General features: G+C 39.9%; 1 protein-coding gene across 1 annotated transcript in view; it reads left to right on the top strand.

Annotated features, from left to right (window-relative positions):
• The first annotated feature begins 2,666 nt into the window (after positions 1–2,666).
• The window catches only part of WARS2 (tryptophanyl tRNA synthetase 2, mitochondrial), a 39,010-nt gene continuing 27,786 nt past the window's right edge, over positions 2,667–13,890 (top strand). The window contains exon 1 of the mRNA XM_058800232.1: positions 2,667–2,744. Coding sequence (XP_058656215.1) covers positions 2,691–2,744 — 54 coding nt within the window. The 5' untranslated portion in view covers positions 2,667–2,690. The remainder of the gene's footprint in view (positions 2,745–13,890) is intronic.

Below are 13,890 nucleotides of genomic sequence, written 5' to 3'. Positions count from 1 at the left end.
ATGTCTTCATAACGTGCATTGGGGTAATAAGGGTAGGGGGAAAGTGTTTAGGAACAATACATGAGAGAGGCCAGAGGTGTTTTAGCAGCAGTGGGAGATTTCAGAGGACAATAAACACTAGCAGGGAATCCTTCTCTCCTAACCTGACTATCTCTCAGGATGCAAGCTGTCATCTCCTCTGTGATTCTCAAGCCAACCTCGTCCTCATCTCACCTGCCTTACACGTTCACACCACTCTCCCTCTCTGCCTGCACCAAGAACATCCCATGCTTATTCTTCTACCCCTGCCTAGATTTCTGCCATAGCAGTGGGCTCTTCTTGTGTTAAAGAGCTGTTGTAAATATTGTATTGATTTTTTTTGTGTGTTTGGGTTAAATAAAGAACTAAAAGTAATAACACAGGCTCAGTTCTTGTTAAAGAAAAAAATCCAACTTTAATTCAACCTATTACTTCAGTTTCAATTTGATTTCAGAACACGCTTTGCTTTAATAGATTTTTATTATCTGTTTGATCATGGTGTTTTTAGTGTTATTTACAAGTTTGTCAATATTTGTGCCAACGGCACATTTCAACATAAATTATTCAGAATCTATTTCCAGATTCCCAGCAGCAGTACTGAGCAGGAAAAGCACAGCTCACCATACAACTCTACTATAACAGGTACTTTCAAAGACTTGTCATCTAATCAGCCCTTAGCCACTTCATGTATGTTTATCAGAATTCTCTGCGATACTAAGTCAAAGGCATTACAAAAGTCTCAAAAATTTCACCTTTTATTGTTCCATTTATTAACTCAAATTCCAATAACCTTGAAAATCAGCACTAATGCTTTTTTTGAAGTATTAACTTCATCTTCATTCTTTAGGTTTTTATTGCTGAATTCTACATAGCTTTTTTCTTCATCATTTTGACTCAAACCAATGCTTAACTTACGGTTTTATAACCACATTATAATATTGATATTCATTAGATGCTGAAAGCTTTCTCCCTGGTAAACATACTGGAAAAGATTTGTGGTTTGAATTATCTGCAACTGAAAATTTGTCTTAATGTTTTCTTATCACATTACATCAATTTTCTTCACAACTTTTTGAAGGTAAGTTTATATTCCATTTGTCTCATCGTGCTCTTCATGGCATCAGTTTAAGACAGCTCTACCTGCTCCATTTAGTCTCCAAAAGGGAATAGTTCTACTTGGGAGACGGGGTAGGGCAGCTGCCCATCCCTCCCACTATGAGGGATACTGCCTAATGCTCCACTCAGATCATATCTTCAGTCTCACATTAGTGGAGCAGCAATGGGCTTTTGTCCCATCATTTTTTGGTCTTAGAACTAGAAAATTTCAAAACATTTGATTTTTCAGCTTCTTCCCTAATAACTTCACTGAGTTTCACATCATTTTTGTCTAGTTATGTTCTCAAAAAAGGCTGACACATTTTTGCTGAAACACTGAATAAAAACTTCAAAGATGAACATCACACACAGAAGCTTTCAGCTCGAATTATGCAAAATATTTAGTGATAATGCAAATTATTTAAAAAAAATTATTTATACAATTTCTGCATTCAAATAAAAGTTCGTAAAAACCAAAGTCAATTTTTTACAATTTGTATCAGAGCAGTGCCTGGGAAAGTACATGAAGATTATGCTCTTATGTACTAAGCACTCTTCACATAGGGTTTTAAAATATAAAAATTGTCACTAACCAATGCATCAAAGTGAAAATAAATAAACAGTTATGTAAATTTACAGAGGTTTAACTACTAAACCCAGATTTAGAGTTGGGAACTTTCCATAATAATATCCCCAGTGACAGGGTTGGAGTGGGCTACTGGAAATAATCACCAGTCCAACGCACGGTGCCTGGTAACAGACCTACAAGTGCACTTTCCTGATGGCTGGTTTGCTTTCCCAGAGTCTGCAATAGATTCCCTTGCAGACTTCATAAGAGCATGGGTTCACATCACCCGGACACTGGCAACAAGCCTTTTGTGGCTCCCCAGCCTGGGCACTGAACTGGGGAGAAATGCACTGGGGAGAAACCAGGCACCTTTTGCACAGGACCTGACAGGAGGGGCTGATGCACGACTTCTTCGGGAGCTTTTGAAACCTCATTAGTAATTTCGGTGCTTCTTGCTTTGGTTACCGGGCACAAGGGAGGAGACGCGGCACAAAGACTGGATTTGGGGACACGCTGTGTCTGAGGTGCTGGACAACGAGAGCTGCTTCTGCCTCGGCTTTCGGGCAGAGCAGAGCAGAGCAGACTGAGGGCAGAAAGCAGCTTTCCGGGGGTTTCTGCGGGGGCTGACTTTAGTTAGTTTGACAGGACAGGCACTGCCGCGCACTTTCCAGCAGCGGCCTGGCTGCGAATCTCTCCGTGGAACAGCGGCCGTGGGCAAGGCCAGGCAGCCGGAAGGATGCAGGGATGGAGGAGGCCTCGGACCGGACGCGCTGTTGAGAGGAGCCGTTCCAAGGGCACCCCGCAGGTGAGGCAGGAGCCATGGAAACCGGAAAGCGATGACCTTCACTCCCACACGGGCCCGTGCCCACGTCGCTGCCAGCGCCGCCCCTTCCCGGTAACCGCGCCCCGCCAGCGGCCGCTCCCGCACCGCGCCTGCGGGACATGCGCGGAACCTGCCCGGCTCCTGCCCCGTGTCCCTCCCCCCCGCCTCTTCATTCCCGCCTTTGCCATGGCGACACCGAGTGGCCTGATCCGGGCCCTACACCGCGGGACCCTCGGCCAGGTAACCGGCCTGGGGCATCTCCCCCACCGCCTCCCGGTGTGCCCAGCCTGGGACGAGCCCCGCGCTCCGGCCGCGGCCGCCATCCCGCCCCGTGCCGCGGGCCGGCCCCGCGCATGCGCAGAGCGGGGGGCGCGGGGCGGGGCCGGGCCGGCTCTGCCGCCCCTCAGGGTGCCGCGGTCCCCGCCGGCATTCCCGGTTGTCTGTCTGTCCCTCCCGCTTCTCGGCTCGTCCCTCCCGCTTCCCAGCTGGTTCTCGCTGGCTCCGCTCAGCCGCAGGGCCTTTGACTCCGCGGGGCGCTCAGGAAGCGGGAGAGAGGGAGGCCTGAGCCGGCAAGAGCCGGCGTTGTGGGGGTCGCTCAAGCGCTGAGGTGCCGCTGGGGTTGTGCGCAGTTTCAGCCTTGGTCTTTGCTTCTTGCCTTTCGGTTTTAAATGCACCTACTGGCTACAAACTCCTGTCTTCTGCAGCAGGAAGGAAAAAAACAAACTTCATAAGTTTTTGAATGGATGTATGTCAGCCCCTCCCCTTGGTACTTACACGACCTCAGTAGGGTGTAGTGTTTGAATTTCTTTAATACATTTGGGATTTTCATTTTAACCCATAAGGAGCCTCCCCTCTTCTCATTTCCCCACATTCTATTAGAAAATTTAAATAAATGGGCAGCTGATTGCTTTGATTGTGTTTTGTAAGATAACTCCAAGCAATCAGCCAGGTCAGGTAAGTATATATTCAGTGTCATCTTTGTAGGCAGCCTCCTTCATAGTTTTAGATCTATGAATGGCTTGCCTTAGAAATCTAAATTTTTCTGTAGCTTGTAGCCTTGTTTTTAAAATAAGCGGAAGAATGCGATGACAGTAATAGTAACATTGCATAATTTTAGAGAATGTTTCCCCTAGTTGGACAACTGGCTTTTTCATGAAAATCTTGCTTTTGGCACGTCATCCAAATCCTGAATGGTATGGTATGTTTCAATAATGGAACACATTATTCAGAATGGTTGTCAGGGTAGATATGTCTCATGTTACTTGTGAGAAGAAATAGGGTCAGCAGAAGATCAAAGTTTCCTTTCTGTTTCATGGTGTAATCTGTACTGTCTGTGATTTTGCAGCAAGTGGGTTCTGTGACTCTCAGCCATGGAGTTGATATTTTGAGCACATCAAGCTGTAACACACACTAATGCACAAAAAGTTGGTGTATATGGTAGTGAACGGGGTAAACTACACATTTGCAGGACTATTTCAGAACTAGGATTCTTAACATTAAAAAGTCAAGGCATATTTCATTATGTTCTAGAACAGGTGATGACCTTGATTCTGCCCTTTCTATTGAGGAGGTAGAGTGAAAGCAAAAGAGGAAGAACCTGTTATGCCATATGAAGCTCTGATAACTGATATTTCACTTAACAGCTGTGTTCTTCCTATTAGTTGTTAGTGTGAGGCAGAAGTAAGGTTTCTGCTTAAATGAATTCTGAACCAAAAAATATATGTTTAAGACTGTGTTGAATTGTAGCAATATAGAAGAGCTAAAGAATCTCAGTGTGGCATCCTCAATAAGCTTGTTGGGTGTTTGCATGTCTTGAGGTGCTTTGATTTAATTTCATTTACATGTGCCTAAATCTTCTTCGGTTTCTCACACTTAAAATTTGAGTAGTTACCCTGCCCCTGTAATATGCAGCAAAGCAGGTCTGCCAAAGATACCTCAAACCACTCATTATTTTTAGAACTCAAAAGTTCCTTGAAAAATATTGAAGGGATTTGAATATACTTATCTTTCCTGATGCAAATGGTGACTCTTTTGGCTCTGTTCAGTATCACAACAGATGCCCTCCCCTGCTTTCATTCCTCCAGCAAAGAAATCTCAATTTTCTTGCATAATAAAGAAATCTGCTCTGAGTGAATACAGCTCATGTTGTATTTTAATATTTACTCTGATGTGCATTTCTTTGCCACCTCTGAGTCACCTATAAGGTCTAGATTACTTACGAGGTGCTTTATGGCCTGGTTGCTGTTGCCATGATGTCTTAAAGGTGTGATGGGTCTGAGAATGTAACTCCTTCCTGTTATTCTTTAAATGTTTAAATGTAAAATTAAAAAAAAAAAAAAAAAAGAACCACAAAGTTAGTGTTGGCTCACAGAAGTCACGGAATATTCTGGGTTGGAAGGGACCCACATGGATCATCCAGTTCAGCTCTTAGGTAAAACCCCATATGGGGATTGAGGCTACAACCCTGGTGTTATTTGCACAGTGTTCTGACCAATTTTTTGTGGCTCAGGTCACCCACACTCAAGTAACAGCAGTAATTTAAGTTGTTCCTCTGGTGCTAAATTTGCAAGTCCAGTGTGCTGTGGGATTTTGTCCCTTTTCTCTCTCACTTGAAGTGCCCTCTTATGTCTATCTGGAAAGAATTGTACTGGACTTGAACTGGTACTTACACTGCATCTTCTAAAGAATTGAGGAGGAAAAATGGCTTCCTTATGTGTGCTGTTCCTGTTGCCAGACTGGACTCAGGAGTGGTTCAGCTACTACGGTAGACACTTTGGAACAGATCATGTATTTGCTGCCTGCTGATGAGGAATATTCAAATTTCAAGCTGGAAAAGTGTTTGCCTTCAAGCTTGAGCAGTGTGTCTACTGTCACCCTTATAGTTTTGATGTTTAAGTGTTCAATAATGCAGTCATAGTCACCAGAAGACATAATTTATGTGGCTTCAGCTTTGTTTCACTGTAGTGCACAGTTCATCCCTGTGCTGGATTTACCATGCTGTGGAAAAGTTGCTCTGTACATTTTGTGTTACATATCTCTAGCACACAAATATGTATGCATAATAAATGTGGCTAAGAAGAAAGTAATGTTTTCCTGGGGAGATTAATTACATTTGGGGTATCTTAACTTTTAAGAGCTTATTTTCAAATTCCCTGATTTACTGTTCTTCAGTGCTCTCTAAGCCAGGATTATAGAAAGTCATTTCATCAAGTCTGTTTCTTTGATGAGACACTCTTAAAAATGGCCACTGCAGGAACTCCAGGGAATTACTGATAAAATCATGAAAAATCCAACTATGGCATAACCTGTCAGTAGGAAAATGTAATCTAAGGTGAGTCAGTCAATTGGTGTATGTCCTGATGAAACATGGATTGGGTTTAGTCCTGACTGCAAAGGGGAGGTAGAAGAATGGCAAGGTCTTGCTTTTGATGGTCTCATGCATCACTAGATGGCTTTCAAGACACTCAGCTGGAAAGACACATTTAGATGTTATTTGCCTTCAAGAAATCAGGAGTCTTTGGCTTAATTTTTCTTTTCTAGTATCAAAGTAGCTATCACTACTACAATTACTGTAAGAATACTCTAATACCTGTATTGCTTTTCTTCCTGACAATATCTTTTAAATAACTTGACATTTTGCTGCCTTTTCTCCTATCCTAATCTTCCTCTTTGGTAGGAGAGACCTTGCCTTGCCTCCACACATGATCTGTTACAGCGGCTGTATTATTGTTGCTAAGCTGTACATTTTGATGTCCTACAACCTTCATCTCTGTCAACTTCCACAAGAGTGATGCATCAGAAAGTGGATTCTCTGTTAGCATTATGTGGTACAGAACTGCATCTTCCATCCATAAGGGTTGATGTTTTTTAACATCAAAATCCTTTCCTCTTTGGTGCTAGAATTTAGTCTTTTTTTTTTTTTTTCTGGCAGTCCAAGTTGGATTTGCTGTAATGAAACTCAGGACACTGACTCTAGTGCATGCAGGTCGTATAAAGAGAAAATTGGTTTGAGTCCCACTCTTCCAAGGATGTTGTTTCTACCTTTTGGTGAGTGTTGCACAGAAAATATCTCTGGTGAATGTTTAGTCAGGACCGCTACAAGTGCAGGATCTTCAAATCCAAGAAAGCCAATATAGTGGTAGTCTTAGCAGCTCATTTAGGAATGTATCTGCTTCTTTACCTGAGTCAATATCTATTAAAAAATACCACAGTATAGATCCCTGAATGTAGTTTCTCTGGTTTGCCTTACCGTTCATGACCAAAGGTAGTGCTAAAATCAAGAGGCCTTTACTGCGTTTTCCCCTGCTGTGGCAGCCTAATGAGTCTCAAGGCCAGTTAGACTAATCTGGCATGCCTTGCTCCTAACAAATCCACATTTGCTGTTCTTTTTCTCTAGTTATCTTCTAGGAAATTGCAAAAGATGGATTGTGTTCACTGAGTATTAATGCTAAGCAGACTACTTCACGGACTGCTCCTCTTTTCCTGTGTTTTTGAGGATGGGATTGCCATTTTTCCTTTTTTGGTTTTCTGATACTTTGCTGGGCTTCTGTGAACCTCAGTGATTCTGGCCAGTACTGTCAGTAGTTTAAGAGGAGATCTTCAGATTGTTTGGGTCTGGTGAAATTTGATTTACTTTTTTTGAGGAAGTGTTGTTCCTTCTGTATTCAGGTCACCTGATCACTGTTACTGTGCTAGTCATGTTAATGACTGGTCATGTTTCATATTTTTTAACAAAGATGGCTGTGAAAAAGGCAGTTAGGTAAAACTTGAAGGGTTGTTTTGGAGAAGACCATTAAAATGCTTTTTTCCCAGATTGCAAATAAAATCTTCAAAATTTTTAGCTATGGTTACCATATGGGGCTCCAGAGAAAGGAAGTAACTGAAATTACCATACCCTAATCCTTAAGGATTTCAAAGATTGTAGTTAAAACTACAGTGGGAGAGAGAGCTCAGTTTTCAGAATCGTTCAGATGTGTTATGAATGAAATGCAAACAATTTAAATGCATCCCTGTTCCCATATTGAATTTGTTGCTGTCACATAGGGGTCACTTTGTTAACCATTAATGAAATGGGTCCCCAGGTGCATGTAACAAGCTGCACACATACACAGGTTACTGCAGCAGGTCAACTTCAGAATGCCTGTCCAGACACTTGTAGGCTGAAATTGATGGATGAACAGGCAGATTTTTAAGTGCTTGCTCTGGATTTATGATTGTGACAATCCCCTGTGTTGCATCTCTTTCTTCTAGAGAGCATTAAGGTTGGAAGTAGCAAAATGCTTTTGACTGAGGGGAAAAAAGCTGGAAATGGAAATACCTCAATGTCTCCTGGTGTCCAGTATGGACTACTTAAATATATTGTAATATACAGGAGCTTTAGGAAAGATCTAAGTGATTTGAGAAATTCTTTCCAAGTAAAGTAGCCTCTATGTGGATTCATTTGTAGAAATTGGTGCCTTTTATTTTTTATTTCCTATTTTCCTGAATTTTAACAGTTTTTACTATTGTTATTGGGCACAGATACTAAAAGTTATTTAGTTACTCAGATCCTTATGAAATCAACTAGATTTAGCAACATATTCCAGCCTTTGCATTAAAACTCTGGTGTCTTCTATTCGAGTTGGAGTGGAAGTTTTCCCTAATCAGTCATTTGTTTTTATTCTAATCACTAACTAGCTAAATAAATAAATAGGTAAACAATAGCTAAATAATATAAATATATTTAATCCTCTGGGGAGACTGGCTTAACTTTCAGATAAAGCAGTGGAATAGTTCTTTATGCAAGAATGAAATCATTAGCTTTTGTATAATTTTCAGAATGGAAGGCAAGTTAGTATACAGTGGCAATATACGTTTCTTGTATTTTCACTGAATTTGAGATATCTCAGGTTTCCACACAGATTTATTAGACTTGCAGCTGTAGAGAGACTTCTTGTGATCTGCCTTGCTTAGTGCCTTGTCCATACTGGATTTTGACCACTGTTGTAGCTGCACAGAGAGAGCCCCACTGTAAACAGACATGAAGGATCTTTGAGGCATGAACGGGTCCTATTCATTTCAGAATGGAGTTCTAACAATAAAGTCTGGCAAATATAGATTGTTTTAGCAGGAAACAGCCCTTTGTTCTGGCATCTTGTCAGGGCTTGGGTAGAGTCCCTCCATTCTTTCCCCCTCTGGCCCTTGCTTTTAGTGTCTTGACTAAGCCTGTTTTTTCTCTTGAGGAACTTCTGAGTTTATTAACATGTTTTTGTACAGGGAGTTTAATGAAAGATGCTACTCTGGCCATCGTGGATGTTGAAGTTTGGTGTGAATTTCTCCAGTGCATATGCTGAACAAGCGTTGTGAATCAGTCTGCAGCAGATCACCTCTGTCTCTAGACAGCAGACTGGGGTCCCATTTTAATGCTGGCTCATTGGCAGATAGAATTTCCATTTGCTAGTACAGCAAGTGCTATTCTAGACACTTAACAATTACTTTTTCCATGACACAAGTTGTGGTTTATACTGTGACTCTAGGGTTAGATGAACAAACATTTTGTGGAGTTGACTCAAATTGCAGCAGGATCAGAAGCTGAAGTGAAGAAAAACCCCAAGTCAGTTAAGTCACCTTAGATCATAATTTTTTTTAGTTTTGCTGTGTTTGTAATCAGTTAATTGAAATTGTTTTCCATTTGATTATTTGAGCCCTTGACTAGCAGTATCATTCTTGGAAGCCCCAACTCAGACAAATCACATAGCAGATTTTATAATTTTCTGCTGTATCAGGCAAATCTATATATCTACTGGATTGGATTAAATATATTTTTGCCCCTGAGATAGATACCCACCTTGAGAGTGCACTGAAATTCTTGCTGCATGGGAGAGGAAATAGATACATATTTGTATATATGTATATATACATATACATATGTATACATGCAAAATTAGATGATAAAATATATATACTTACTTTTTCATTTCCCTCATTCTTGTGCTGAAATGTGATGATTGCTACCAGAAATGAAATATCTGCTTTTACTTTTAGCTTCAAGTTCTTTGAATTATGCTAGGGCATGCATCTGCTCCTTGGAGCTGGCTGAAGCAATAGAGTGGTGAAGTTTACCCAATTGCTTCAGTGATGTCTGCACAATAACTGAATGAAGAATAAGTGTTGTGTGAAGTTTAAAATAAGGGTTTCCTCAGTTTTCATGGTGTTGCACGTAGTTCATGTTATAAGCCCTTCTATGCTTCATTTTGTATTTGGATTACACTTTCATAACTCTTCAGACTAGGAATTTATTTTTGTTTAGACTACCTGTATTGTTTATGGATAAGTGGTTTGGAGCTTTACAGTACAGATTAGAGGGTGAATTAAATGTTTCTTATTGATATTACAAAGTGTGGTAAACCCATCTCATTCACTTACGTAGGTGGGTGTCAATATTTACATTTCTCTGCAGAAAGACCCTAGGGTTGGATAGGGCTATATTTCCATTTTTGAAGTGCAGATTTTCTGTAAGATTCTTCCAATTCCCAGAAGGAAGCTGAAAGGAGATGAAATTGCATGCATTCTCCATTCTGACAGATGGAACATGCATTGTTCTGAATCCCATCATTGTTGTTTCTGATTGCATACACTCTGTGACAATTAATTATTGTATATTGGTCTGCATAGTGTTGTCCTCAGTCTGGCTGACCTGTTAATCTCATTTGAAGGTTGTTGGAGAGCATTAAAAAAGAAAGTAAACTGCAAAAGTCTTCCCAACTTCCTAGTCTCACCATCATCTTTTCCTTTTGCCAGGTGCATAGTTCTGACTTTGAAATCTGTGTGTGATAGCTGTACCTTGGGGAAGATATAGTAGTGTTTCCATGTTAATAAAAGATTCCAGGCTTCCTGATGATCTCACCTAAGATTCACATAGCAACTGTTGCTGTCATTTGCTTTCACACTTGTGGATGCTCCAATATCCCTGTCCTTTGGCAGTGAGATTGCTAAATGGCTTGTTTTGTCTTTATACATTAGTTGGGAGCAGTTCTTTTCAGAGATTCTGCCTTAATCCTATGTCTCATGGACATTCACTTCTCTGCTTACCAGCATTGCTTTTTACATGAAAAACAGCAAAGGAATACAGGGAGGTACAAACTTGTAACAACAGAACCACGTTATGCTATCCTTCCTAAATATAATCTTTTTATAGCCACATCAAAGTTACTTTCAAAGGTGGTCTTTGACTTGTCCTTGAATTGGGTTATCCATTTGCAAATATTTTTCTTGAAATCACATACTTGCCAAGATGTGGAAAGACTTTACTTAATAGGCATCCATAGGGTGCTTTCCGTTTGCATGGAAGAACAAAACAGTTTCAAACATTTCAAAGCCTCTTTGTTGCTTATGTAAAGGGAATGAGAGGTCCAGCCCTCTGAATTCCTGACTGAATCTCATTTTGCATCTCTGCTGGCAACAAATTAGCCCATGTAATTTCTGCAGTCAAGTTCACATTCTGCTCTTCATGCACTTCCACTGGAGTGTTTTGTTGGGTACTTTTTTTACGATATCTACATTTTAGGTCTTTGCAGAGTTAAAGCAATGTCAGCACTCTGACTCTTGTTCATCAAGCATTAAGCCAGGTCACAACAGCCAGAGGTGCTGTCACTCCTTCCAGAGGGATGTTTTCACAGTTGACCATGAAACATTGTAAGTCTCCAGTATTCAGAATACTTGCCAGTACCCAAAGAAAATGAAGTATTGTACATCTCTGGGATACTAACAGTAAAAGCAAGTGGTTTTTTTAACACTGATTTACTCCATGGGATGCATCCAAACTGGGAGTTGGTGATTTTCCTGGCTTTCTGTGGGCCAGTTTGAATAATACATGTAAGTTAGCAAGGAACATCTCATCTCATCTCATCTCATCTCATCTCATCTCATCTCATCTCATCTCATCTCATCTCATCTCATCTCATCTCCTCTTTAGGACCAGCAAAACAGTGAGTGTCACACACTAACTAGGGAACTTTTCATTTGATGTTTCTAGCCTCAAGCTGTCTAATCAGCGAGTCACAGCTTGATTTCACCATTCTCATGTCACTTGGCTACATTCTCTTGACCTGAGCACAGATGAACACTTGTGTGTCCATTGTACCCCTCATCCATTGCTCATCTGTTCTTTGTCCTTTCTGTGGAAACAGCCCAGCCTGATGATTTCAGGACCAACCTGTGCTGTTAACAACAGTTTAAATGTAGTCTGTGAGAATTGTCTAGCTCCAGAAAACGTTTTTTAAATTCTCTAGAAGTCCCTTATGCAAGTGTGATTATTGTCTAAAAAACTTAAATTCATGGAATTCTCTCCAGCATAGACAAGGAGGATCAGCTGTAGCATTTTCTTTGTGCATGTGTGCATCATTTGGGAATTTACTGGGATTTCTACATTCTAAGGCCTCTCAACATCCATCAGGTGGTTTTAAAACTTTTCTATTCACCTGAGATGAATTTCATGCTGTGACCACAAGGTGAAAGTTTTTGAACAGCTGTGTTAATTTTGGCCCCATGTGAAACAAAGCCAACTTTTCCATGCTACAGGAAATTGCCAAATAAAATAATGGAGAGGAAATGAACTACTCTTTGAGTTTCTAGGACAATATTCTGAAGAAACGTAGTAATTCCAAACAAAAAGTATTTTTAAAAAAATATCCTTCTAGATGTAAGTTGATATTCTTTGTTTATATCCCACAGGGCAATCTTAGTAGCAAGCTGACTCCTCACTTAAAGAAAATATATAAAAAAATGCAATAAAATCTCTTTCAGCTAGAGGTCAGAGAAAGAGCAAGAGCAATCAGATGGTTTTAAGAGATTTGGATACTACTGTGATCAAAAACATAAAACTTCTCTAATTTCTCTGTGAGGGAAGTATTTAGTTGGGGGGGCATTCTTTAGCCTTTGTTTTGCTTCAAGATTGTTAACGTTTTGGTACTTAGAAGAGTGTAATATATTAAAATCACAGCAACCTTTCATATATCAAATAGTCTATAATTTATAAATATATTACACTTTTCACTGCATTTTGATAGTTCCACATGTATTTTGTAGCAAAATAAATGCTAATTGTTAACTTGTTGCTATTACATTTATTCTGTTGAGCAATGTATACTTCTAATTGTGGGCATGTACCAGTTTACTTGTGTTAAATGTTAACTTGTATTTCCCATCTTTCAACAACATGGAATGGTTTTTCAAAGCTTGTCAGTGTTCAGCAGCCGTCAGTGTTCAGCTGCTATCGGTGAAAAGGCCTCAATTCTTGCATTTTTGTTGAATGCAGTTAGAAGGACTTGAAATGCCATGAGATCCAATCTATCTAAATAAAATTCCAATTCCTTTTCCATCCTTTTTGATCATCTCACTTTGACTTTAATCACGCCTATGTAACATTATGGGCTCAGAGGGCTAGAACAGACCCTGTTTGGGGTGATCTGGTGTTTCCCCTGGCCCAAAGTAAAAATTAAGTGCCCATACATCTTTATCAACATACAACATATTTATTTATTTATTTATTTATTTATTTATAACAAAAAACCTCTCTAAGCATTCATCTGAAATGCTTTGTTTTTTCTTACTCTTGGAAACTTTTTTTACATTTGGTCTGAATCTTTCTTACTTCATCTTAAGCTCATTGTTTAATACCTTTTACTTTCACAGTCTTCCTTCCACTAGAATAAAAACACTTTGAACTTTCCTCTGTAGTCTTTTTTATTCAGGTCATTCACTGGACTTGATTGAACTTCTATGGCCTCTTTTTACCACTCTTTTGAAGACAGGACCTAAAACTATCCAACTTTTGCATCTTGAGGCCATCCTCATCCTGAGTAAAATGAGCAAATTGTTTTCTGGATTTTCATCCTATTCATATATTCCTGTGCAATTTTTGGTGTAGTTTATAAATGTGGTGGTTTTGCAGCTGCATGATATTGATTCATGCTCACCTTTTAAAATATTACAAACCTCAGACCCTGTTCTGTAGTTGTTGCCTTGACAGCTGTTCTCCTTCCTCTGTTTATGTGGTTGAGTAGACTTTTCTGTATAAATCTGTGTACTTTTGCCTGGTAAATAGCATACTATTTTTTCAGACCATTTCTTTGCTTTGTAAAGATTATTTTGAGCCCTTATCATCCTTCTAATTTTGTTTTGTCTGCAAATTTAATGAATGCTCCATTTCATCATCTAGATTTTGTATTTTGAGATACAAAGATATCAAATTTACCAGCACAAAACCCTGAAAAACTGTATTTGATATATCTTTCCCCAACCACTGTAAGCCATCAATAGGTGCTGTTTTCAGGATATTTTTTTCTCTCCAGTTTCACCCCCAGCACATAATATTGTATTCAAGGTGCTATTTCTCTATCTTGTTGGA

This window comes from Ammospiza caudacuta, chromosome 2 (assembly GCF_027887145.1).
Source record: "Ammospiza caudacuta isolate bAmmCau1 chromosome 2, bAmmCau1.pri, whole genome shotgun sequence".
In the NCBI taxonomy this organism is placed as follows: domain Eukaryota; kingdom Metazoa; phylum Chordata; class Aves; order Passeriformes; family Passerellidae; genus Ammospiza; species Ammospiza caudacuta.
The sequence above is the reverse complement of the archived record's forward strand: the minus strand, read 5'-3'. Positions and strand labels throughout refer to the sequence as shown.